General features: G+C 47.5%; 1 protein-coding gene across 6 annotated transcripts in view; it reads left to right on the forward strand.

Moving 5' to 3' along the window:
* ZC3H7B (zinc finger CCCH-type containing 7B) overlaps window positions 1–23,606 on the forward strand; it is a 47,547-nt gene extending 23,941 nt beyond the window's left edge. For all 6 annotated transcript variants that reach the window (XM_030959392.1, XM_030959395.1, XM_030959394.1 and 3 more), the window contains exons 12-23: window positions 34–196; window positions 282–443; window positions 1,293–1,498; window positions 2,964–3,064; window positions 3,745–3,926; window positions 7,476–7,561; window positions 12,921–13,054; window positions 14,605–14,710; window positions 15,775–15,883; window positions 17,531–17,664; window positions 18,444–18,607; window positions 19,365–23,606. In XM_030959392.1, coding sequence (XP_030815252.1) covers window positions 34–196; window positions 282–443; window positions 1,293–1,498; window positions 2,964–3,064; window positions 3,745–3,926; window positions 7,476–7,561; window positions 12,921–13,054; window positions 14,605–14,710; window positions 15,775–15,883; window positions 17,531–17,664; window positions 18,444–18,607; window positions 19,365–19,557 — 1,740 coding nt within the window. In that variant the 3' untranslated portion in view covers window positions 19,558–23,606. The remainder of the gene's footprint in view (window positions 1–33; window positions 197–281; window positions 444–1,292; window positions 1,499–2,963; window positions 3,065–3,744; window positions 3,927–7,475; window positions 7,562–12,920; window positions 13,055–14,604; window positions 14,711–15,774; window positions 15,884–17,530; window positions 17,665–18,443; window positions 18,608–19,364) is intronic.
* Window positions 23,607–27,381: the final 3,775 nt, after the last annotated feature.

Genomic DNA, 27,381 nt, shown 5'->3' on the forward strand with positions numbered 1-27,381 from the left:
GCTGAACAGAGAGGTGTGTGTGTTTTCACTCAGGTCAGCCTTGGTGGAGGGAGTCACCCAGCTGTGCCCAAGGCCACTGAGCACCTGCTGTCTCAGCCAGAACCAGTAATGCCCAACACGGCTCTGCTGGTGAAGAACCCCCTGGCGTCTACTCACGTTTTCAAACAAGCCTGTCATATCTGCTACCCCAAAACAGGTGATGCATTTGCTCTGCCACCAGAGCACTGGCACAGACTAGGAGTTGGCTTTCCCCAAGCTGATGGGGTTATTCTCTCTGGCAGGGCCCAAGGCTGGTGATTACACCTATCGGGAAGGCTTGGAGCACAAGTGCAAGCGGGACATCCTGCTGGGCAGGCTGAAAAGCTCTGAAGACAAGACCTGGAAGAGGATCCGTCCTCGCCCAACCAAAACCAACTTTGTAGGATCGTATTATCTGTGCAAAGGTGATCTGTGGCAGTTGGTCACTGGGAAAGGGCTGTGCCAGGGGAGACTGGGAGGGAAATTGTGTTTGATGTTGGCTGCTGGCTCTAGGGTGTCCTGTTCCATCAGTAGCCTATGGACTGGATGGCTCAGTACACTGAAGGGCAATGAGCTACCATGTCATGGAGAGCAGGCAGCTTCTAAAGTGGTGGGGCAGAAGGGTTCCAAAGGCTCAGTGAACTGCTGTGCACAGTTGAGTGCTCAGAACTGCTCTGCTGACATGGGTTTTACTGAGAACCTGCCTCCTGTACATGTGCTCATAATTAGTCCCACTCAACCCAGCTGCCCCATAGCAGGGCTGTAGTTCTGCCTAGGGAAAAGCATTCTCTGCCTGCTCCTTTGCTCCAGCCCATCCCACAGTACATGCAGGCAGTGTGGCCAGACTGGTATCCCAAGGCAGTGTCATTACAAAGTACCTAATGAGGTGGGGAGATTGCAAGAGCCAAGCTAAAATAGCTCCTTACTGCTGGGCCTATGAGAGAACTTAATCTGTATTGGCTTTAAAAAGAGTTAGAGAAGTCATGATTCAGGCCAGGCACTGAATGAAAGGTGGCCTCTTGTTTTGAGATGGTTTCCCCCATAGCAGCATTACTGGAGATTGTCACCATTCAGTAGTTTGCATTAACTCCTGAATGTCTTGATATAGGTGAACTTGGCAGGAGATGTCTTTTCCTTTTTCTTTTAGTAGCTCTTTGTTTTCTTGCTTTCAGTTCCATGTGAGGCATGGGCAGTGGGAGAAGACGAGAGAGAGTTTAGTTTCTGACTGGGCCGCCCTGCCTGTGTGGTGGTGTGTGCTGTTTGTTGCTTTGTAGATATGCTTAACAAGCAGGACTGTAAGTACGGGGATAACTGCACCTTCGCGTACCACCAGGAAGAGATCGACGTCTGGACGGAGGAGAGGAAGGGGACCCTCAACCGTGACCTCCTCTTTGACCCGCTAGGTGGGATCAAGCAGAGCAGCCTCACAATTGCCAAGCTCCTCAAGGAACATCAGGGCATCTTCACCTTCCTCTGTGAGGTACAGAACTGGTGGGAGGGGGCAGGCATCCATCATCTCTTCAGTATGTATCTGGACCACTGATATATTGGTAGTTGCCCCCACGAAAATATGGTGGGATGACTCACACAACTGGAATGCTTGCAGTGGATGTCTGTAAACTCTTCAGGAGGGACAGGTGAGGAAGGAGAGGCAGTGGGGGAGCCCTGTGTGTTAGGGAATGTTTTCCCTGTCCAGAGTTTGACAATGATGGGGTTGAGTGGTTATGGGTAGGAACTGGGGGAAGGCCAATAAGGTGGGAGTCTGTTACAGGCCACCCAACCAGGATGAAGAGGCAGACAAAATATTCTATAGGCAGATGGGATAAGTCTCATCATTGTTGGCCCTTTTTATTGTGGGGAACTTCAACTTACCAGGTGTCTGGTGTAAGTACAGCACAGCAGAGAAGAAACAGTCCAGGAGGTTCCTGGAGTGTGTGGAAGATAACTCCTGACACAGCTGGTGAGGGTGACAGCTAGGGAAGGCATCCACTGGGTCTGGTGTTTGTGAGCAGAGAAGGACTGGGGGATGATAGAATGGTTGGAAGCTGTCTTGGGCACAGCAATCATACAATGGTAGAGTTTTCAGTTCTTGGAGCAATAAGGAGAGGGGTCAGCAGAACTGCAACCTTGCCACTTCACCTTCTGAAGGGCAGACTTTAGCCTCTTTAGGAGCCTGGTTGACAGAGTATCTTGGGAGGCAGTCCTGAAGGGAAAAAGAGTCCAGGAATGTTGGACATTCTTCAAGAAGGAAATCTTAAAGGTGCAGGAGCAAGCCATCTGTAACTCTGTGTGTCCCAGCCAGTGCCCTGCTCCCAGAAGGACAGTGAGCATTGTACACAGGATTGTGCAGGAGAAAGGAGTAGTTTCTCTCCTTAGCCCTGCAGCTGAACTAGGTGCTCATAGCCTCACGGGATCACCTGTCTCTTCCCCCATTTTGACATATCATTTTGAATTGTAATTTAGCCCCAGTTACTTTAGAAACTAGAATTCCATAATACAACAAATTCCCACTTGATGTCTGTGCGGAGCTATTGAGTTGGTCAGTTGAGAATTGCCTCATATCATCTTAATGCTCTGCAGCACAGAGTTTCCCATGTTGGCAGTGCATGTAAAGGGACCCGTTCTTTGCTGTGAAGTGGCTGTTCTTTTTTCTCCCTTATTCTTGTTCTGTTGGCTAACAGTGAAAGAATATGTGGCTCTGACCAAAATTTTTCCAACCACAATGGAAAATATTGTGGAGAATAAGCCAAAAAATGTTGTCCGGAAGCTTTTCCAGAGATTGTCTTGCTTTATTTTAAGCCCTACCACAAAGTTTTCACCACACTTCTTGTGAACTTTGAACATTAGAATAGGCTGGCTCTGGTTCTTCTTTCTCCTCTAAGTGAAGTTGCTCTGGTTCACTGCTCTCTAAGATTTTCCCAGTGTGCTACTTCTTCTCTTCACAGATTTGCTTTGACAGCAAACCCCGGATTATCAGCAAAGGGACCAAGGACACGCCATCTGTCTGCTCCAACCTTTCTGCAAAACACATTTTCCATGACAACAAGTGAGTGAACAATTTTTTCTCCTGATGGGAACCATGTCTCACAAGTCCAGCCAGTTTAACTCTAGGGCTCTGGTCTCTTTCTTCTTTCCTCCCTATGGGTTCCAATCATAGGACAGCTCAAGTCATGATAAATAGCACTATGGGCTTCACCCTGCATGTTTCCTTCTGATGCTCAGGGATTTCAGGCATCAGCAAAGCCCTTTGGAGTCACTATGTTAAGTTTTCTATTGACTTAATTTACCTTTCAGTTTGGCCTTTACAAAAAGGTCAAAACAGAGATCCTCTAGTTCAGGATCCTGCCTCTGACTGTCTAGTAATAAATGTTTAGGAAAACAAGTATAGCAAACATGTCAAGTACACAGTCATACAATTCCTTCTGGTTCCTGGCAACCTCAGACATGGGGAGATGCTGAACCAGAGGAGTTGGTATCTTTGCTGCCTATTTTGAAACTTATCTGATCTCTGAAGTTAGGCAGAGCATCACCCATGTGCTCAGGGTGAAAATAACCACCCAGGCTTGACAGGGTGGGAGGGCAGGGCTTTGCTTTTCCCAGAGGGACTCTGTCTCTCCCAGTGTTGATTTTCTTGTGTCCTTTGCCTGCCCAGTCAAATGTCTGGATGTCATATGTAAGGAGGAGAGGGGAGGGTTTGATCCTCTGGTGCTTTGTATTTTTCTGCAGGTGTCTGGTCCACATTGTGCGTTCCACCTCCCTGAAATATTCCAAGATCCGTCAGTTCCAGGAGCACTTCCAGTTTGACGTGTGCCGACACGAGGTGCGTTATGGCTGCCTGCGTGAGGACAGCTGCCACTTTGCTCACAGTTTCATTGAGCTCAAGGTCTGGCTGCTGCAGCAATATTCAGGTGAGTGTGACTTGGCTGGTGTTGTGTACACCTGAGTTTCTTCCAGTGTGCACCCAGGGCCAGTTGAGAGGGACAGAAGGTGATTTGGGACTACTGAGAAAGTGTCACTCACTCCTGCATATTACTTACTCTGCCTCCTCTGGGACAGAAAAGAGAGGACCAAGGTGTTCTGTGAAGTGATTTGGCCCTTGTCCATTTATAGGAACAGGGCTATTATAATTTGCAGACCAGAAAGCCTTTCCCTTGTGACCAGCTGAATAAATTAAAATGATAATTAGGAAGGTAGAGCTGAATCCCAAGAGCTGTTTGGTGCTTAGATCTTGTGCAAATAGCAGCTGGACCCCTGAGTGAACATGTTTTGCCATGAGAATGGCAGCACAGGTGACAAAGCAGTTGGTTATATAAAGAAGGCTGTGAATCTCCAGTTTCTCAAAACAAATTCACCAACAGGAGGAAATTGCAAGATACTTAGTGTTTCCCAAAAAGCCTTTGATGACATGCCTCAGGAGAGGGTTTTATGGAGATTATACTCAGGGAAATCATATAGTGACACTGTCACATCTGGCACTTTCAGTCCTGTCACTTTGTCTCTGTCTGATATATTGGAGGTTTTCTCTGGCTGCTGTCCTGTTGGCTGTGTAGATATTACTCCACCCACAGTGCTACCTACATGTTTTTTCACCACAGGGTCTCATTTAGTGCAACACCCAGCCTGGTAATGGGAGTACTTCAGAGAGGAAATACATTATGCATGTTTCTCACCATTCTTTGATGTCATAATTGATGTTCAGTGCAGTCCTTGGCCTTGGCTTCAGCTCATGAGGGACAGTGATGAACAAGGAGCACACTGTGGCAAATGGCATCTTTAATCTTTCCGTTTGCCCTCTTTTACTTGTGGCCTGAGGAAATTAAAAAATTACAGCTCTGGAATTTCTAAGATAGCACACTGCCTGTGAGTCATGGGCCACCATTGCTGCCCTACATGTTTGTGATTCTGCTCATTGTACTCTGGGCACTCTAATATTCAAGTACCTTGCTTTTATCCCCATCTCATGGTTGGTTTATTTTAGTTGTTTTGGTCAGGTTTTTTCACTTGAAAAACTTCTTCGCTGCCTTCTTCCTTCCCTCGGTGTCCCTTCCTCTTCATCCTGCAGAAGAAATAATTTTTTTCTTCTTTCCTTCTTTATTTGAAGAAATTATTTCAAAGGGAAAGTTGAAAAGATGAAACAAGCCATGAGTTAAGCTGCAGAGTTGATCATTAAGCCTTGTGCTTAATGGTCCACCTTTTCCAACAATAGAGAGACATTATCTTGGTTTGGGTTTTTTTCTGCAGAGCTGTATATATGAGCCTGCTTTCCTTGATAGTTTGCCTCTCTCAAGTGTAGCCTTCATTATGGAAACCAAGATTAAAGGTAGTTGTTGCCATTCTCTGGGAATGCTTTAGCTTTGGAGCAGGAAGTTTCATTTGAGCACTATTTGCTCAGCAAGAATAGGGAGAGGGCAGCTTACATTTGAAACACTTCACAGCCATTTGAGCATTTACAGAGCTTTTGGCTTTGTTCATGGGGATAAAGGATTGTATTAGTGGAGTAAAGGTTCCCAAGATCTGAAAATTGGACAGGCAGGACTGTTTTCTTGTTCACTGTGGCTTTTCACAGGCATCACTTGTTATCTTCTTCAACCAGTGGTAATAACAGACTCTTTGTCTTCACTAATGATATTGCAAAAGATGCCGAAATATTATAAGTAATCAACACATGGGCCTTTTGGTTCCCAGCTCATTTCTTTGTGACAGTTCTTGCTTTGAAAAACTGGTAGATTGGAAACCATCCTTTCACATTTGTGAGGGTTTTTCTTTCCCAACCACCACATTTCTAGACTGTATTGTTGAGATAGTTCAGAATTCTAGAACTGGAATAAGGCAGTCACAAGAACTACGTTTGAAATTCAGTTTTCTGACAAGACCTGTGTGTGCTTCTCCCTTTGGTTCTGCACCCCATGGATCACAGGTGTGCAAAATGGAGAAGGTGGGAGCTGCTTCAGACCTTTGCCAGCCAGGTCCAGTGCAGCATGTAAATTTTTTGTTGTGGTTTTCCCAGATTTAGAGGTTTTGTCCCCCAAAATATGAATCATCATTGTGTCTGACCCTGGAATACTTGGACATGGAAGAGGGAGTTGCAATTTTTCTAACCTGACACCATTTCTTCTGGGATTAAGGGTTAAGAGGTAGACTATTCACCAACAGCTCTGATCTGTGAGCAATACCAATTATGCAGTAGCTGCCATTTTAAAGACCTGAGCAAATGTTCTGGAATAATGGTGAAGTTTCCTGAGTGCTTTTCATCCTGTTCAAACCCTGTGTAAATGGCAGTAGTGGTGCCTGATAGGGACATGAACAGCCGAAATCACAGACAGGAAAAATGAGGTCAGGAATGCTGTGGCTTACCCAAGCTACACACAGCCTAAGCTGAGACAAAAACTTTGTTTGGTGGCCCTTAAGTTCTGGAATGTGCCGTCTCCCAGATCAATGATTGTGTTCATGTAATAATCCTGGGGAACACCTCATTTTAGGAATAAAAGCTGTAGGCATCAGCAAAGCAATCAAATTTGCAATGTCTGTGTCCTGGGGATGCTGCATCATGGCCATCCTCAGCACGCCCCTTGCAATCAGCTGCCTGTGCAAGATATTTGCTTGTTTGTTTTGGCAGCTGTCTTGGGTCTTTAGAGCACTTAATAACTCAAATGCCCATCTAGCTGGCTGGTGCTAACAGAGGCTGTTCCCTCACCACTTGAGCTGGTCAGGAGCTAGTTCCTTAGATAAGGTCTGACCTATCCTTTTTCTTGTTGTCTGATGTTGTATTTCTGATATCTGAGACCTTGCAGATCTTTCCTTGCTGGCTATTTACTAGCAGCTGTTCCTTGGTTAGTTTTGCACTGCTGCCTTGGTTGTGCTTGGTGTCTATTTCTGTTGAATTTCACCTTTCTCTTTGCCTGTGGGGGGCCCTCTCAACTTGAAGGTGTAACAGGCTAATTAATCCCAGCAGATAATAGGTGAGACTTCTGGGGTCTTTCAGATGCTAGATGTCTCAGTGGGTGTCTTTGATCTTCCAAGCTAGAAGCAAAAACTCCATATACACTAGATTAATAGTAACAAAGCATTGCCTTTAGAATCTTGGTAGAATCTGCTGATATGGGGGTCGAGGACAGCCTTGGTCAAGCTCTTGACCCTTGTGAAGAATTTTTCACTTGGAAGCAGTGTCTGGGTCCTTTGCAGACTGCCTGAGCAGAAAGCCAAGTCTGAACAAGCCCAGGAGACTGACCTCTTCTCCTTTTGTTTGGCTTGTGTAGAGAGGAGCTTGCTTAGCAAGGGATTAGACATACTCTGTGTTGCATTCTGTCACAACTCAGTCCTGACATTACCAGGAGGACTGTTGGGAGCTGTCACCTACTCAGGGGTTACTAAGCCCAAACTAAACAGTCCTGCAACCCCTCCCTCTCTTCTCTTGGCCAAAGGAGTGTAGCTCAGTTCTGTCTCCTTTTTGTTCCCAGGGATGACCCACGAAGATATTGTGCAGGAGTCCAAGAAGTACTGGCAGCAGATGGAGGCACATGCCAGCAAACCAGCCAACAGCGTGGTAAGTAAGGTCCATCGAGGGCTTGGAGACAGATTTTGCTCCCAGTGGTTCCAGCCCTTTCTCTCTTTTCCTCCCATGATTGTGCCTGACAGGTCCCAGGCAGACCAGGCTGGCCATTGAGGTGGAGGAGAGCTGAGAGCTTTCCTGGTTGCAGTGCTGGTGTTGAGCTTTGTGCCTTGTTTTGCAGTGTTGTGATCTGCTCTGTTCCCTGCTAGGGTGAAGCCTCCAGGTCACCGAGGGCAACACACCTGAGAATGTTGTTTCCTGTGCCACCTTGCTGGTGAAACTGGGAGATTTTGGGGCAGTGGTCACACAGTGGGGACCAAATGTGTCCTGCTGCCCTTTAGTGGCCAAGGGGCAGTACAGCAGTTTGAAGGACTTCTAAGGAATGAGTCATGATGTCTGATCTACATGCAGGAGTGGGTGGAACTGGCAGCTGTTGAGGCTGACAGAGACCTTAGTGGTGCTTTACCAGGAGGAGGCTGGGAGCTTTGCCTCTTTTTTGCCACCAGTCTCTCAGTGTGGAGGGCTGCACCCTCCAGCACTGCCAAGAGCATACCAGGGTAGTGTGAGAGGGGTTAGAAGCAAAGGGCTTTTGCTTTATTTACTTTCCTCTGTCTTGTTGGCTATGGGCAGTTCTGTCATCCTTTTTTTTTATCCCAGAGGGGATTTCTGTACTGTAGGAGCAGAGCCCACCCAGTGAGGACAATTCCTAGCCCAGTCCTGGGGTTGAACTAAAGCACTTTTTGCCATTAGAACAGGACAATGGTGGGGAAAGTGGTGTAAATCCTTTTTGTTCCCATTTGACAGCTTTGTTTAACCTTGGCAAACCTGAGCTTGCCATCCCTTGGCCTGTGCCTTACTGTCTGAGCAAGAATGTTTCACCTTTGTGTGGGATCTGTCACCCAGGAGTTCCTCTGCAGAGACCAGTGCCAAGTGCAGTCTGTGAGCACCCTGGGGAGGAGGTCTTTTATAGGAGAGGAATCTGAGTCACTCATGTGATGTTTAGCTGCTGTTTTTTGTCTTGGTTGTGCGCCATCAGAAGTGTTCTGGAGGCTGTAGGGCACTGATGCTGGGGAAGCATCTGTGGGAAGGTCTGATGGGCATAGCTTAGCCTAACAGAAAATATGTAGGTGACTGCACTGACATTGCAGGGGGCTCTGTGTCCACCTATGCACTGGTTATGCTGCATGAGATGGATTCGTCTTCAAGTGGATGCTCAGCAATAAACCTGTGCAGCTGTTGTGGTCTGAAGCAGTTGGAGGAGAGGAATGGGAAGCAGCAGTCCAGAATAAACAAGAATAACCAAGGTCTGTAGTTCCCAGGACTGTCTGACTTGCTTAAGGAATATGTTCTAACCTCTGAGGAAGCTGAGCAGGACAAGTTTCTGCATCCTGTGTTATATGAGAAGTGGATGATCTGAATGGTCCCTGCAACCAGAGCTGGCTGTGATCTCTTTCTGCCTGGTGTGGGAAGAGAGGCAGTGGCCTGCATCTCCACATGGGAGGATTCCCTAGATGTGAATTTGCAGCAGTTTGTGACAGCAGTTGGATTTATATCAGCAATCCCTGCTCCATATGTGCCTTGCCCCAAGAGCACAGTCCAGAGATTGGTTCTGTCCTGCCTGCTGTGAATTTACCTGCATTTTCAAGAAAGCTCTGTCTTGCCATTCTCTGTGCGTAATGAGGGGATTAAAGAAAAGATAAATGGACAACTGTTTTCCTGTAAGCCTTGCAGCTTCAAATTCACCTTTGTCTGGAGGTGCTGCTGCTGGAAGAATAAGCTGTACAGCAGGCATGGTCAGAGCATATCCTCTGAAGCACGTGGGATCTGGATGCTAAGTGAGGGTTCCATTTCTGGCTGCTGGGGCTTGCAAGGGGCAGAGGATCAGGAAAGGAAATGCCAGAGCCTGCTAAACCAGGGGATGGGTAGAGAACTACAGTTTCTGGTCCCTGTGGGCAGTGCTAGGGCTAATGACCAATGGCAAAGTCTGGCTGTGCCTCACAAATGCCTGTCACAGAGCTGACTGCACCCACAGCCCTTCCAGGGTGCAGAGGCAAAGCAGCAGCCGTGTTGGTACAGTGAGAAAGTGCCTCCCAGCAGCACCACCAGCTGTCTCTAAGGATTGGCAGCCTGGCACTGGCACTGGCACTGTGCAGGGAGGCAGTCAAGTCAGTCAGATGCATGTGTTTGCAGTAGCACACCATGGCTTTGGCAGCAGCACGTCCTCAGCCAGAGGGCTGTGCTTTGGGATGAGACTCGGGCTTGCTGCCGAAGGCCCTGCGGGCAGGACTTGCTATCTGCTGAGAGATGTTTACTTTTGCCATTGTTTTCTCCTGTCCAAGCAGGCTAACGTGACTCAGAGTTTTCTCAGCAGCCTTCCAACTTTCAAAGTTGGCTGCCTGGCAAAGACAACTTCCCAGGAGTGCTGTAAAAACAGACCCCTCCTTCCCACCGTCCCGTGTGATCCACTCTCACTCCAGTGCCCTCTGGTCAGTGGAAGCGAAGTCACTCTGGGGGATTTTGCTGCACTTTTGTCACAGCTGCCAGCTGGACTCAGCACCCAGGGCTGTCCAGTTGTGGAGAAAAGAGGCAGGCAGCATACAGGGGCCCAGTAGCTGTGACAGTGAAGGTCAAGAGGCTTAGCAAGAAATGAAAAATGAAGATACACTGCTTGCCAAGCACCTGCCAGGAATCTTGCACTTGGCCCCACAAATTTGGCCTCACAGCAGCTGCTCTAGGAGTAAACCCAGTGGCCACAGATTGAAGAGCCAGTCAGCAGGAGGGGCTGTTGTAGGAGCTGGGTGTCCTCTCATCACATCCCAGCAAACTGAGGGATTGTAGCCCTCATTTTTTCTGGTTTTCAAGAGCTGCTTTGTTTTTATTCCCCTAGCCAGCACCAGAACCCCCATGAAAGCTCACCCTAGAATTATCAATTTAAGCATGGAGAGGAAAAAACGCTCTCCATTAAGGAGTACTTGCACCTAAGTACTACTCACTCAGTTAGGTGGCTGAGTAACCTGAGGTATGTGGCTCCTCCAGAGAGCATTTCAGTATCGCTGAGAGGAGCTCCTGAAGCTGGGAGACATGAATGGCCGTGCAGGGTCTGTTGCTTTCTGCAGAGCCTGAAGTGGAGAGCGGCTGTGCCAGAGTCTTGTTTGGTTTTATTTGGTTGCCATGGAGCACAGCTAGCACTATACTGTCTGGCTTCATAGCAAGGGGCGGTGCCATAGCCCACAGCACTTTTGCCTGGCTTCGTCTGCTAGAGTCTCATGTGATATAATTTCCACACTGTTGGTTGTCAGCAGCCTGCCAGGTATGTGTCTTGCCTTTACAAATACAGTCATGTAGCATTAACAGGAGCCGCTTTGAATTTCTGCTTGGCTCCTAATCCCCTGGGAGCACACATGCCCACTGGATTGACCAGCAGTTTGTATGACTCAGATGAAGAAATGCACAGGGCTTCTTTTGGTTAAGAATTTGTGGAAAAAGCAGCCCAGATTACCAGAACTACCTGAGACATATTTTCTTTCTCTCTGATCTCTTGTCTCTTCTGCAGACACTCAGTGTTTAGTTTTGCTGGGTCAGTAGGTTTGAGCAAAGCTTCCTGGCTGTGCCGAGAGAGATGTCACCAGGAGGATAGCATGGGGTTGATAAAAGGGAATATGCCAGCAGTGCCATTTTGTTACCATAGGCCTATAGGTTTGATGGATCGGTAGTGAGCAGTAGTGGAATTTCCTTTGGAGACCAAGTGGAGATTAAAGCTACTGTTGCAAGGCCACATATCTGAGAGGGAAGCACCTTACTGCCTTTCATGGTAGCCCAAATCTCAACTCTGCTCATGTCACAGCCAGCCACTTTGAAATGTTCTTGGGGGTCACCAGCACAGGTGACAGCTGACAGCAAGCGGTGAAGAAGTCATGTGCTGGGAGCCACCAGAAAGGTCATTCTCCCAGATTGCCCTCTTTCAAAAGAGATGCTGGTTCTCTTGGAGGGTCCTTTTGCTGGGACATCAGAGAACTGATGGCCTCATGTATGCAGCACAGGTGAGGTCAGCTCCCCAGACAGCTTTTCACAGTGACAGAGGACCCTATATGTCAGCTCTGGTTCTCCAAAAGACTATGTCTGGAGGATGCAGAGGGGTAGTTGATAGCTGAAGTGGTGTCTCCTGGGAAATGCTTTGATTCTGTGCTGCCTGTGCTTGCTGTTTTCCCTTCACCAAGGGGTGCAGCCAGGCTCCATGCTGCTGCTAATCAATTCCTGGCAGAAACCTGCTCTTCAGGGGCTCGGCTGGCATGTCTGGTTATTGTGAGATGCTTAGGGTTAAAGTCAAGGCATGGCAGGTGGCACGGGCTGCTGATGTGGCTGACAGTCAGAGAATTGTTTTGCTGGTGCATGACCTTTGTGCTTCCTGGCCAGCTCGATGACCAGGGTGTTCTCTTGTACTCTCACATACTCCTGTGCCCAGGGCCACTGGCATCCAGTTGGGTTTGTTTTTTGGTTTGGAAATGAACAGGAGACACCAGTGTCATGTTCTTCCAGTGGTGATACAGAATGCAAACAATTTTCCAGAGATTTGCTCAGAAAACATGAGGCAGCGGTGATATGAGATTGGCTCCTTTTCTTTTCCTTCTCCACAATCTGTTAGTCATAATCCCAAACTAGCCTTTTCAGATGGGGTGGGAGCAATAAGTGCAATGGCTGAGAAGATACAAAATATGTGCATTGTACCTCTGTCCAGAGACTGTGATTTAACTGCTTGTGAAATGCAGTGCAGAGGAACTGTGAGAGACGGAAACCTGCCCAGAAAAGGCCTGGAAGGACATCAATAAGAAGACCCAGATCTGACTTCATTGTGTCAAATGTTAGGTGTGACAGGAGGTTCTTGGTCCAAAAGCAGGAGTTTTGTGTCCTGCATTGTGATATGGTCCAGCTTCCTAGCAAGGGGCCTCTCTTGGCTGTGTGACCAAGGGCTCTCCACAGGCAGAGTGGAGACATGGATTGCCCTCTCTGCAGGGAAGTGGGGATTAAGCTCTGGGGCAAGTCTCACAGAGCTTGTCTGTACATGGAGGTACACTGCAGGGGTTTCACAGCCAGGCATGGTCAGTGTTGGAAGCTGCCAGGCTGTCTGTGCTTTTGGCCAGATGTCAAAGCTCAGGAAATCATGCTGAAGCAAGTAGTGGTTTTGCTCCTGTCTGGTATCTCATCGGGCCGCCGGCTAACACTGGCAAAGGAGAGCTGATTTAATCTGGCTTGTTGCTGGCACACAGGCGTGCAGGGAGCTGCCAGCATCTCTGTGGCAGGTTTGGGGGGGTGCATTTTGCCTCTCTTGGCCTGAGGCTCTGGTTCTTTTCCCCAGGCTTCTCCCCGGAATCCCACATCAAGCACCTTTGACCTCCAGATGAAATTTGTGTGTGGCCAGTGCTGGAGGAATGGGCAGCTGGTGGAGCCAGATAAAGACCTCAAGTACTGTAGTGCCAAAGCCCCCCACTGGTAAGCAATTCAATCTTCTCTTTCCTCTACCCCTCTTCAAGGGCAGGAATTTATTCATCCTACCTTCTCTAGGGCTTTATTTGGCATCTTTGGAAGAGGCTGTAAGCTTTTCTAGCAGCCTGTCACTGCTCAGGGTGTTTGTCACTATAGCAGGCATTGCAGATAGCTGTTTTCCAGCTTCCTTCTCTCGTTACTGCCAGCAAATGCAGACTGTTACTCCTGGCACAGGCAGTCCAGATCCCACAGTTCCCTTTTCTCCCAGTTCCTATAATTTCTTTTTACCAAGGCCACTAACAGCGTTCTCCTCTGCACGTGTTTATGCACTTAGCTGTCTGTCAGGTCACAACTGATTCAAGATACCCTGCTTCCTTTTAAATTAGTTTCACTTGGCTCTTTCATTGCTTTGGTTGCTCCTCTATGATGGATCTCCTGTCTGTTTGCACCTCTTGACTCCTTGGGGCACATGAGAATGTTTGGTGTGATAGAAGCATTGAATCCTAGAACAGTTTGGATTGGGAGAGACCTTTAAAGGTCATCTAATCCAGCCATTCTGCAATGAGCAGGCACATCTTCAACTAGATCAGGTTGCTCAGCCTGACCTTGAATGTTTCCAGGGATGAGGCATCCACCGCCTCTCTGGGTTGTGCCAGTGTTTCAACATCCTCATCATAAAAAATTCTTTCCTTATATCTTGTCTGAATCTACCCTCTTTTAGTTTCAAGACACTACCCCTTGTCACAACACTACAGGCCCCACTAAAAAAATTGTCCCCATTTGTCTTATAAGGCCCCTAGAAGGGAAATATTGGCTGGGAAGTCACTGTTTGGTCATGGAAACTGTGGCCTGTGCCACCCAGGCAGCCTGCAGGGATAGGATGGAAGGGTTGATAGAACTTGTCTTCTCATAAAACAAGCCACAAAGGCACAGTCCTGCTTAATATTGTAAATGTAAAACTTTTGTTGAAGAAGAGACAGAAGCAGCAGTTTCTGGAAGAAGTAAGTGGGTGAGGATTGCTTCCTGGGATGGGAAAAATAACACCTCTTTGTGCAGCTGCTGAATAGAGCTAGGGTTTTTGCTCAGGGTATCTCCTGGTGATCCCGTGCTGGAGCTGCAGGAGAATAAATACTTCCTGGCACTATTCATAAGGTAGTGCTTGTAATGACTTGCATTTCTATTGCACCTTTCAAGCAGAAAATATTCCCAAGTGTTCTTCATGGATCTGATTGCACAAGAATTGGCTGTGTCAAAGGATGGAATGCAGCTGTTTAATAATCTGTGGTGATGCCATGTGAGATTTGGAGGAGACTTTTGTGGCTTTATGAAAGGAGGTACCCCAGGAAATAGGTAATATTTACAGGGAGAAGTCCTCCTAAAGCAGCCTTCTTGTGGCTTCTCCATCACAGATGTGCATGTCTAGCAACAGCCAGATAGTGCAGGGACAAGCTAGACAGGAGGATCTGTTCATCTCTCAGGATTTAAGGGTCTCTGAGGTAAAGACCATTTTTTCTGCTCTTTCTTAAGTCTCTCTTGATTTATTCTCTCTTCTTCAGCTGGACGAAGGAACGCCGTGTCCTGCTGGTGATGTCCAAAGCTAAGAAGAAGTGGGTGTCAGTCCGACCACTGCCTTCCATCCGTAATTTCCCACAGCAATATGATGTAAGCCCCACACCCGCCATGGCCAGGTGCCCCATCCCTTCCCCTTTCCCTTCCACCATGGTACAGTGTTTTGAGGGCTGCTCCCTTGAAGACTTGTCAGGCAGGCAAGCACATGATGGCTGAGATGGGAGGTAAGGACAGACTGATGGCAGCAAAATACATCCAGCAAAAAGATGGAGCAGAAGAAGGAGCAGCACCCATTTAAACCACTCTCTGCACAAATGCGAGTTTCCAGTGTTGCTGTTAACGCATAACAAAAGCTGTTAATGCATCTCTGGCTGGCACAGGGTTTGGGAATGAAATTTAAGACTCCCCTTAGGTCAGGGTTTCTCAATGTGGGTGAGAGGCAAGATGCTTAGGAGAAGCCTATCCCTGCCTTTGCTGTGACTGTGTGCTATAGATTGTGAAATTTGCTCACAATGGCTTTTGAAACCAAAACTAAGAACTCAGCTAAAAAGCCATGTGCTGAGGAAAATTACAGATATCCAGCCTCCAACCCCAGCCCCAAATGTCGTAATAGAGAGTTTCTCTCTCTGTCCTTTCTTTTTTCCCTGGAAGGAGAAAGCTCCTTCCCCCTACCCTATGATAGGTCCTCCTTTCGTGCCAGGACGGGGAGAAAAGATGATCAGTAAATATGATGTTTAGAAAGTTTCACATTTTCTCTGGCAATGATGCTGTTGGTAGCTGTGTGTGCACCAGTGTGGTCTAAGCAATCTGTAAGGCCACTCTTCATCCATTCAGAGAATGAGAGTGAGAATGAGTCGCCACTGGGGACCAGTAGCTTCGTCAGTAGGAAACACTATTGGGTCAATCCAGGATGCTCCCTGCTGTTGCCCTGTATCTGCACCCAGTCACCTATGGAAATGGCAGCAAGTGCTGAACTGCTTGTGTGTTTATGTCATCAGGAGACTGAGGAAAAGAATAATGAGTTAATGATATATAAAGTGTCCTGTTTGCAACCTCTCCTGTGCAATTTAATGCCCCAGCTTGTTATCAAACCCACTTTCCCCTCTAGCAAGGACTGATTGTGCAGATGCTAAATTTTTCTTTCTGTCTTTTAACAGTTGTGTATCCATGCACAGAATGGCAGGAAATGCCAGTATGTGGGCAACTGCTCCTTTGCCCACAGCCCCGAGGAGAGAGACATGTGGACCTTCATGAAGGAAAATAAAAGTGAGTGGGGGAAAATGTGGACCAAAGAGTTTGGGGAGAGGGAAGAGGACATTTGGTCATCTGGAGGGTCTGCTAAGACATATTCTTGACAACAGAGATGGAGCTGAACAAGGCTGCTGCCATGAGTTTATGTGGGATTATGGGTCAGGTCTGTCTACAGCTGCTCTTTTCATAAATGGGCATGTATCTCTTGAGTCCCTTGCTGTGGGACTAGTGCACAAGTTTTATGTCTTACATTGCTTCACTGCTGCTCTCTCTTTCTGCATCACTTTTGAATCCACCCTGTACTGTCCCTCCAGTTGCCTGTAATGTCCCAGGTCTGACTCTATATGGAGCTCTGCCAAAGCACCAGTCTCAGCCTGTAGCTACTCCTATATCTTTCTTGTCTGTCTTCTATCTGCCATGTCTGTCTTACCTATTTCTGCTTGTATTCCTTGGTCTTGAGCTGTGGCACTCCCTGTTCATGGCATTGCATTCAAAGGGGTGGAGTTGAGATCCGGAATGAGAACATTGTTGGGTGGTGCCTTTGTGGAAGAACTTGTCTATATTTAATTCTGCAGGCTTACCTTTTGGGCAATAGTTTGGGGGTTGCCCATATCCTGGAGAGCCAGTGCTGTGGCAGAAATCCTTGTTTATTCAGATCATAAGGAGGCTGGGGAAAAAGGGCCAGCTGTCCAGGTGCTCATCGACCTCTGTTGGAGCTGCTGGAAAGCCTGAAGGATTTCAGGCCTGCCCTGAGTTTTTTTGGTTCTGTGGAGGGTCCTTCTCTCTGCTGAGCCAAACTGTTACTTGTTGCAATTCAAAGCATTTCATTGCTGTGGCCTTTAAAGCACATCAGTCTGGGTGTGTTTTGCTCAAGCACAAAGGTGAATCGTCAAATAACAGCGTTGTCTCACTTTGGGGGAATTTGCATTCATTATCCCCAGTTACCTCAAGTTCCTCAATCACTCATTTAGCAAAGAGTAAATCACTAATGCATCACACTTAGAGCATCATATTGATATCTGAAAACATTCATGTTTCCATAGCCTCTCTCAGGAGCTGATCTTGCAAAGGCAGATGTGTAGTTAAAGTTTCCACCTCAAATTTCCCTTCCCCAATGTTGAATGGCTTTTAAATCAAAAGCCGCGAGAGACATTGACTGCAGTTCTCCAGACAGGTTTTGAGCTTTGCAGTGCTTCCTGTGGCCAACTTGCTTAGGGGCTCTCCTCCTCTGTAGTGCTGAGGGTGAAGCTTGGGCTTAGAGGAAAGAGATGGATCTGAAACTAGTCATGCCTTAGCTTCCTGGCTGGATGAGATGTCTCCTGAGGTCAAGTAGAATCTAGGCCTCTTGGAGAATCATCTTGTGGGGTGAATTCCAATGAGATCTTGCAGCACTTTGCCATCTTTCTGAAAAGTTTGTGTGGCTGTTGTCACAGTTGCCCCTGGACTGACAGAAGACACCCCCTGTGCCAGGTAGTGTGCTGTGAATTTGGCTCCTCTCCCCAGGGGTCTTATCTGAGGAGGCAACATGGGGCACAGCCCTTCAGTCTGGTGCTGCTGCACAGGCGAGGGGAGGGAAGGGCTGCCCCAGCATTTGTCCTTTTCTCATAGTTTGTGCACCAAGTGGGAGGTTGTTGAGTGGCTTCATGTGTCCCCTTTGTGCAGTACTAGATATGCAGCAGACCTATGACATGTGGCTAAAGAAACACAATCCTGGGAAGCCTGGAGAGGGAACACCACTCACCTCGCGAGAAGGGGAGAAACAGATCCAGATGCCCACTGACTATGCGGACATCATGGTAATAAGCTGATCTCTTGTCCTTCATTCCTCCTCCTCCTCCTCAGTGCTGCCAGCCTGCCTCTTTCCTGTGCTCCAGGTGTGGCTAGCAGTGACTGCATTGCTCTAGTGGAACAGCCTGTATTAACGCAGGTTAAATGGACAGCTTGGAGCAGCACAGCAAGGGCAGCACAGCTAAGTGGGAAGAGATCGACCTGGGATCAACAAGGCTCTACAATGGCTTTTCTGTTAATCCCCAAATCATTAGGAGTCTACCTTAGGTTCCCTTTTGTGTGGGCTCAGCTTCTCTCCAGGGTTCCTGCCTGCTCCTGGGCAGGCCGGCAAAACCATTGCAGGCCTGTCAGCAGAAGGAGAAGCTTGGAGAAGAGCTGGCACAGAAGCCTTGAAAAACTAGAGGCAGATGTGTTTCCTTATGCCATGGGTGGTACTGATGTAAGGGTCTGTGCTGCATTGCCTGTGAACCTGGGGGCCTTGCAATGAGACCTCACTGGGGCCATCAGCAGGGGCAGGGGGACCATGTCAATGAACTGAGCTGCCCTGTCCCCTGAGCCTGTTTGAGCCATAGATAAACTCTGACAGAGCATCTCCTCTCTTCTCCTTTAGTGTCAGCACAGTTCCCCAAAGACAATATGGCAGAGAAGTGTGCATAGTCATAGACTGAGTGGAGCCTTCCAGGATGCTCTGGAAGGAGAGGATGAGAGGCAGTACCAGCATAGGGAAGGCCAGTGGAATTGAATGTTATTGCACTGACTGGCCCTTTTCCCTGTCTGCACCGGTTAGATGGGCTACCACTGCTGGCTCTGTGGGAAAAACAGCAACAGCAAGAAGCAATGGCAGCAGCACATCCAGTCAGAGAAGCACAAGGAGAAGGTCTTCACCTCAGACAGTGACTCCAGCTGCTGGAGCTACCGCTTCCCCATGGGCGAATTCCGGCTCTGCGAGAGGTACCATTGTCTCACCTCCCTCCTGTGCTGCTGCTGCAGGGACAGGGTAACAGGCCCGGGGCCTATCATCCCTCCTCATCCTCTCACAGAGTTCTTGGAGACTTCTGCATGGAGTAGGAGTGGGATGAGATGACAGGTTTGGGTGACAGTGAGGCTACTGTTTGATCACAGAGGTGCTCAGCCACAATACTGAGGGATAAAAACACATTCCTGAGCATGTGTCTTTAGAAAAGGAGAGCTTCCTGTCTGCACCTGTGCTCTTCATAGCCAGGATGCTCTCAGCTCTCAGGCTGCTGAAGTCTACTTGGCCCAGTGCTTGGGGGAATCCCAGGTGCCTTATTAAATGGTTTGAATGTCTCACACCCTCTGAATCAGCACCTTAAGGTGCCTTCAGAAAGCTTGGGATGGTAAAAATGCCACTTTGGTTAGCAAGAAGGTTCTTGTCTTTCATGCTGGTTACCTGGCATTTCCTCTCTTGTGCATTATTTTTTTCTCATCCCTACTGGTCAAGTTCCAGCTCACATTTTTTTGTGCTCTTGACTAAATCCCCTTGTAGCCACTGCTGGTTTCGCTACTTTGTTTTTTTCCCAGCCTTGATGTCTTTCCCACCTGCACATGGGTTTGTAGGACAATCAGCTCACCCTTAAAAAGGAGAGTTCACAGCATGTTTCAGTGAGTCCTGCTCAAGTATCCCAGACAGAGAGCTCAAACCCCTGCACTGGGGGTGCCCTCCTGACTGCGCTCCTTGTGCTGGCAGGTTCCAGAAGAACAAGGCCTGTCCTGAGGGAGAGGAGTGTCGCTACGCCCACGGGCAGGACGAGCTGACAGAGTGGCTGGACCGGAGGGAAGTGCTGAAACAGAAACTGGCCAAAGCTCGCAAGGACATGCTGCTCTGCCCCAGGGATGACGACTTCGGGAAATACAACTTCCTATTGCGGGATGACGTATAGTGTGAGCGGGGGGGAGTCTGTCAGCTGCAGAAACACAGGGTGGGTTTTCCGAGGGCAGTAGCAGGGAGAGCGAGATCTGTGTCTCGCAATGAGAACTTTATCTTTTCTTTTGTTTTAAGATTATGAGACAATGATTTATTAGTGAATGAATTTGTGAATTTAATTCTCGTTGGCCAGCGACGCCACGCTCACTGAGTTTGTGATCCATCTTTTCTCTCTTCTTTCACCCAAATTCCCCTTCCACTTCATCTTTTTGTTTTCACCGCCCTTCATTCAAAGGAATTAATTCAGTCTGTGTATTGGGCTGAAAATCAGAGAATTTCTCCTTGTGTCATTCTTCTGTCTTTCAATTCAGAGTATGACTGCAGAGGTCTGGAGGACAAAGCTGAGAGAGGGGAACAGAAAAGTTGTGGATGCCCCATCCATGGAACTGTTCAAGTCCAGGTTGGATAGAGCTCTGAGCAATGTGGTCTAGTGGAAGATGTCCTTCTGAATGACAGGGGGATTGAAACTAGATGATCTTAAGGTCCCTTCCAGCCCAGACTGTTCTATGATTTTATGAAATCTGGTTAAAAGGAGGTGACCATGAATTTCATATGTTCCTTTTCTCAGTGCTGCAGACTAAGCGCCACTTACTCTGCTGCAGCCCTCCCGCTCTTCTGGGAGTTTGGTACCAAAAGAAATAGAAATTGTGGTGCAAAGAAGGAAAACCACTAGATTTGGCTTAAGAGATCTGGGCTTATGCTCTAGCTGTCTGTATTGCCCTGAGGCATCAACTGGTGCTGAGGAGCATAACAGCTGTGTGGTATATAAGGAGTGCAAGGTAAAAGCAGCAAAGTAATGAAACTGCTTGCAGCAGCGGGAACTGGGTTGTAGGTGACTTCAAACTTCAGCTGACTGTACTCAGAAAGCAAGTTGGTGACTTCTCATTAGATGTCCTTTTCAGTGTGTGGCAGGTATTCAGGGCAGATAGCTTGGGTTTGGTTTTTTTGGCCGATGTGACTGCTGCAAATAAAACAGAACCCATCTAGGAGGTGTAGTGGAGTCTGTGACACACTATGTGTCACTGAAGTCCACACAGCAGGATCAGTCAGGAGGGAGGTGGTCACCAAAAGGAGCTTGTGTTTCTGTGTTGCCTTGTGTCCTGAAGAGAGGAAGGGAGGTGATGGTGTTCTTTCTTACTCTTTAAATGGCATGTGTTTCTGGTTACTTAGAGCTGCATTTTTCCCTGCGCTGCCAGAAGAACTGGGTGGGGACCCATTTAAAAGGACACCATTGCGCAGCACAGGCAACGTTAAGCTAATGGGAATCCAGCTGGAAGCACTTACCAGTACCAGAGGTCCAGCCCCTCCTCCTCAGAGCCAGAGCACAGGGAGCTTGTGGATGCACAGTGCAACCAGGATGTGACCCAGAGCAGGGACAGTGGTGGAGAATGAGTGGGACCCAGCCATGGCCTGCTCTTGTGCTGCCTGATGTGTGCTTTGATGAGGTAATCAGTAATGCTGAACTCTGGGACAGAAGTTTTGCTTTTGTAAGGGGCAGCAGTGAGAAGCAGAGCAGAGAAGATACTGCTCTGCATGCCAGCCTTGTCCTTTCTGGCAGTCTCATCCTGTAAGCAGTAAACGTGTTCCCTGTTCTGAGCTTCCCTCTCCTTCTCTCTTCTGCAGTCCAGCTGTGCTCTGCAGTTTTGCATGCATGGATGGCACCATCCAGTCAAACACTAACACATCTCCCTCCCAGCCTTCATCAGGGTTGTCTTTTTCATACAGATTCTCCTGGGACAGCAGTCTCAGAACCCTTGGGGCTGGTAGGGCTGTATCCATGGTAAATACAATCTGGCCGTGAACTGCTGGATGTTTTGGCATTGCTGCATCCTCCCATTCCCCTCTGCTCCCATATCCTTGGGGTTCAGAGCTTCAGGAGAGATGGGATGAGGAAATCAGGAGATGTGGAGATGGTGTGGGGCAGCTGTCATCTTTCTAAACCAGCCTGCAGGAGGGTGCTTCAGCTCCACTGGGATAGTTAGGGTCCAGTTATGGAGCAGAGTGCTGGAATCTCTCCAGAGACACAGTGTACTCTAAGCAAACTGAATGCACTTCTGCAGTTAGAATCATTTAATTGAAAAAGACCTCGAAGATCATCAAGTCCAACTGTTAACCTGGCACTGCCAAGTCCCAGACTGAACCATGTCCCAAAGTGCCACATCTACATGTATTTTTAAATACCTCTGGGGATGGGGATTCAGCCTCTTTCCTGGGCAACTTAACCACTTTTCTGCTGAGCTTTTTTTCCGCTCCCTTAAAATATGGATGGTAGTCTCTGGTTTGCTATGAACAATATCAGACATGGCAGTTGAGTGGTCAGGTGCTGTATTTTCTCCTCTGTTCTTTGTGGTAGCTATGGTACCTTCTCCTGGTCATCCTTGTGCTCAATGGTCAACTTTAGAGATGGGAGGAGACAGGCATCAGCTCCTGGGTTGTCTTATTTTGCTCTTCTTGGGCAGAGATGCCAAGGAAAGAAATCTGGATTGGGGGACACTGGAATGCGGTTTTTATTTTTAAAACAAACATCTCTAGTGTGACTCTAGCGTTTGCTGAGCCATGATTTCTCATGTAACCTAAACAAGTTACAGAGTGAGTCACTCTCCCCTCTCCCCATCTCTACAATGAGAGCTGAGCTGCTTAGTGGGGCTTCAGAGGTTCAGGCTGGGGCTGAGATGGGGAGAGGGTGAGGTGAGAGTGAGGTGAGGTGAGGTGAGGTAGGCCCATGGTCATGGGGATTGCATCAAGTGTCTCTTGTTTTCCCTGATATGATAACCTGGTCTGTGGTGTTGCAGTACTTCGTCACCAGACTTGTTTTAGTGTGTATATATGTGACCCTTCCCATGAAGCATATATACACAGGTATTAAATATATCGCTCTATATAATATTATATGTGTGTGGTATCGAAGGAATCTTTTAAATGAGCGTAAAGGAAAAGGACTCAAGCCAGGAAACGCAGCATCTCCAGTTTAATTATGAAGCCTTTTATTTGAGATAGGGAAAGGGAAATAACAAAAGAGGGGAGGGTTTTATATAGATAGGTATAAGCTTTGAGATGGGACAGGTTTCCCTGTTCACATTTTTGAAACCCTTTAGGATGTCCTTTCAGTCCCATCTCAGTGAGAGAGTATTATACTGCTAACTAGTGAGTAAAGTTTTAATATAAGGCTTTGCTTATATTATTTAAAGGGACATTGTGAAAGGCAGGAAGTTTCACACTTGACTTCCCAGGCTTGCTTTATCAAGGCAAGAGGGTTTTCTTCAGCACGTTATATGCTCTCAGCAGAAATGCTCAGTGCTCGCAGCTCTACAGCAGATAAACCACAGGCTGTAGAGGCTGCTTTAGTGGTGTGTTCACAAGACCCTGTGATAACTCTCTCTTCTTTATTTGTGTGAGAGAGGAAGAAGAAAGTTCTGCAGCACAGAACCAAATTTAAGAGTTTTTAACAAAGGAAGTGATGTTTTAATTTTATAACATGAGAAGAAAATCTCATATCCTGTAAAATAACTACAGACATTCACACAGAGCAGAAACTTATTAAATGCTGAAGGACTTAGTGAAAATCTTTTCCCAAATTCTTTGGTAGGGGCAGGGATTAGGTGACACTGGCATTGGAGTTAACCAGGCCTTTACAGGGAGAAGTAAAAAACAAAACAAACCAACAACCAACAAAAAATACCCTACTTAGTTGTATGAAACTGTATGTCAAAAATTGATGGGTTTTAGCAAGTGAAAGGAAAAGACAGCAAGGGGATGCTGCAGTTCTGAGCTGGGTAGTAATGATTTCGAGTCCTTTAATATGTCTTCATATTAATATAATTTAAGAATACCACGCTTTACTATTAAAAAAAGAACTTAGTATCTTTCATAAGGTCTAGTATAAGGATAAATATGTAGATGTTTTAACAACATTTTTGTTTTTGTTCTTAAATGAAGAAAGAAAAACCAAACTTGCTTCTTTTAGCCTTTGTAATAGAAAATAAAAGTGTGCACTTTAAACCCTCTCCTGATCCAGAGTGTGTTTGTGTTTTTCAAACAGCCTGCAAAGGATTTTATCTTGCTTTCGGGTTTCCCTGCTGTGAGGCAGGAAGCAAAGGGAGTGCATCAAGCATTGGACCACTGTGGCTTTCTCCCATCTTTAAGTATAATCTGCTACTCTTCTTGCTGAGTGGAAAATTGCCTATTAATGTGCATATTAACAGTTGATGCAGTTCTTCATCAGACACACAGTTCTAGTAAACTTTAGGTGTACTTAAGATGTTTTTCTTTCCCCCTAGTGCCAAGAATCCATGTGCTCTGCATTAACACATAGTTTCAGGTGTTTGGGTAACCTGTGTTTTGAAACCTTCAGTAATAGGGTAAACACCTGCATCTAGAGATTCTTCTGTGTAGGCTGCTCTGTTCAACTGGGTTGGCCAGTACTTTTGCCTGGCAGTGTGCACCCTGCTAGGGAACATGTCCTTAGCCCTACTCACCATGGGAAGCATCCATGCCCTTACTTTCCTCCTAGAGAGGATGCTGTGTGAGGAAACTGCACTGGGGGAAGAGGTCAGTGTGAAAACATTTATTAATAAACCCAGCTTCTTTATTTTTTGAATCCATCACGATGCAGATTAATCTAGATTCTTGATAAAATCAAAACTGGAGATGTGAAGACACTGACAGGGGGTCCCATGGGTATGCCCTGTTACTGCTGTATAAACTGGTAGTGACCAGAAGGTCATATCCAGTGAGGCCTGAAGAAACAAGATTTGTCACACTTCTCCTTGATGCGCCTTCATACAGACATAAGAACTCATGTCCTTCTGGTCAAAGAAGAGGCCTGAACACATTCTTGTAATGCAAGGGGAACGAGGAGCCGTGTGCACTTCCAAGGTGCATCAATTGATACATACAATGTGAGAGACGTTAGTTTTACATTCCAAAGATTGTTGAAGCCATGCTGGTGAGAGTTGAGGGTAACTTTTCCAGTACAATTGAAACCAAAATTGTCAAATTGTGAGAAAGACAAAGCATCAGGAGAAGAACACCTGTTTTCCCTGTGGGTTTGAGCCTCAGCTGTAAACTGGTGTTTCTTCACTGAAATAAACTTGTATTTTGGAGAGGAAGAAAAGGAGTGGTGATTTCAGTAATCAGATCTTCCTAGGAACTTCAGCAGATACAAAGATAAGGCAGAGAGGCCCAGGTCAGCCAGGAAAAATCCAGGTTCTGTGGAAGATTGAGAGGAGCAGAGTAGAAACCCCTGAGAGGTGGGAGGAAGGCTTTGTATTGAAGACGGTTAATGCCATCACACAGCAGCCTGGCAGAGGGAGTTTGCTGCAGATGAGAATCCTAAGCAATCCTGTAATGGAGTCTGCATACTACACTATACAGAAACATTTCTGGGCAGTGACAGCAGATCATGCAAATGTTGTCATCCCCTTCATTGTGTTTGCTGCTGCACTGCAACCAGGAACAGGGTCATGTTGTGTAGTGTCCTGTGCACAGTGAGCAGAAGAGAGTTCCTGACATGCATGAGTTGGGGAGGTGTGTTGGTCACTGGCTGGGCACAGAGGACATAGCTATGTAGGGCAGCTGGGGGGAAAAACATGGGCCAGAAAGCAACAAGCTAAATAGTCAAAGAGACCTGGCTAGGAGTGACTAGTTGGAGGGAAGTGGAGGAAGAAAGGCTATGGGCACGCTGGCTGAAGCACAGAGCTGTTTGATATGTGGTGGAGGAAGGCACTGAACAGACTTGGTTGAGTACTATGGGATGGCTCTGGGCAGAGGTCCTGTGGACACACAGCTATTGGGGCTTCCTGGAAAGCTGCAGGCTCTGGTCAGGAGCTGAGCCATATCTCATTGAGCCTCACCCTTTTCTCCCCAGGATGGGAGTGGACAGGACAGGATCTGTCCATTCCACATAACTTCTCTCCCTTCCCAGACTGATTGTCACCTCTTGTTTCTTTGTGGTTCCTCCTCCAGGCAAGAGCAGTGTGTCCTGGTGCCTCTGGGACAGGAGTGGTGTTTCCTGAAAACAGCTCCAGGTGCAGCAAAGACAAGAGCAGGGACCAGACCAGATGACAGCTCCAGCTGACTCATTTCCCACCACAACAGTCCTGTCCCTGGCAGCTCCCAAGATTGCCTCTTTCAGGAATGCTCATATCTGCAGTTTATCTTGTGGATGGCAGTGCCCCAGAAAACTACTACTTGTTCCAGAGAGCCTTAGGAGGCACAAACATAGCAGAGACCCCATAAATAGGGTCATTCATAACCATCTGAATTGTTCCTCTAAAAAATTACATTTACCCAGGGGTGTGATAGAAGTCTCTAAAGCTAGATGCCAGAGTAGATTTGGCTTGCTTTGAATTGGAAAAACACTCAGCTCTGGAGGTGCTCTTTGGCATATTTCCTTTGTTCTCAGTGGATTTCCTACGTCTTCCTTAGCTGTGGGCTTCCAATAGCGCTGCAGCCCTCCGGCAGATGGCTGGGAAGGATGAAGAGCTACATAGTTTTGCTAATTGAATACCAAGGCACATGCCCCCATCTGTACCCCAGCAAAGCTCTGAGACAGAGAGGGAAAGTCCTGCTTCCATGGGACTGAGATGGCCCCAGTTTTCCTCAGCAAAATTGCTTGAAAATAACTGCAACACAGCTGGGCATTGCCCCTAGGAGCTGTGGTGGGGATTCAATACAGCAGCAGTGTTTCAAAAGAAGCTCTAGGCAGCCTGGAGTTTCTCCTGTTTGAGACCATTCATGTCTTGGTTTTGGGGTATCAGTGGCAGCCAAACTGTCAAAGCCTTTTTAAGGGTCATTTGTTTTCTTTCAGCCCACATGCCTTCCCCAGGCTCAGCTGCTGACTCCTATATCTTTCTGTCAAGCTCAGACCTCTTGTGCTACAATGCTTCAGAATCCCTGCTCTTGCTGGGGACCATGTTGTCCTTAGCAGATGTGAGTAGGAAGGGATGACTGACAGACAGCCTAGGTCCTTACAGACAGCCTTGGTTTTGAGAGAGAAGCAGCCACAGGAATGTGTCTCGCTGTCCCACCCAATGATCTCCCATGGCCCAACATCACAGGCCTTGGATTTCCCCATCCTGATTTCAACCCCTTGGTTTATTGCTGCTCTCGGCACCTCCTGGGCTCTGCCTCCTGCCAAGGCTTGTTCCAAGAGCTCCCAAAACTGTCTCTGTCCAGGCTGCCAGAGTGTTTTCAGAGCAGGGAAATGCAAAAAGGCAGCTCTAGGTGTCCTTCCTGCCCAGGACAGTAAAAATTCTCGTGATCCCAAGGCCCTTTCTCAGGTTTTCTCCCTGCCTAGCACCTAGTCCTCTGGCAAATGACACCTCACAAGTGAAGGCCATGTGCAGAGAAGCAGAGCTGTGGTGAGCCCAGCTGCCATGTGAGCACCCCAAGAAGGGGGAGAAGTCTTGGCGGGGGTGGTGGGGAAGCAAAGCTCATTAACTTTTTGGCACTCATTTTGGGGAATTAGTTTTTAGAAATTCTTTTGCCTCAGGCAGGAGGTGCAGGCACTTCCTTCCACTGAAGTTCACTGCTTGCCTGAGAGATTCCAGCGCTGCTCCTCCACACAGGGAGGCAGGCAGGCACATTTGTATACACACATAGGCACATGTATGCACGCCATACCCTGCTGGGGAAGGAAGCCCTTCCAGGGGTGGGAAGGGAGCTCTGAGGAGTGAGGCATCTGTGTCACATGTTGCTACCATCAAAAGTACCCAAAGGGTTGCATGCCCATGTTGCAGGCACCAGGCAGGGTCTTTAGCCAATACAGAGCCCTAGTCCC

The sequence above is a fragment of the Camarhynchus parvulus genome, chromosome 1A (genome assembly GCF_901933205.1).
Source record: "Camarhynchus parvulus chromosome 1A, STF_HiC, whole genome shotgun sequence".
Taxonomy (NCBI): domain Eukaryota; kingdom Metazoa; phylum Chordata; class Aves; order Passeriformes; family Thraupidae; genus Camarhynchus; species Camarhynchus parvulus.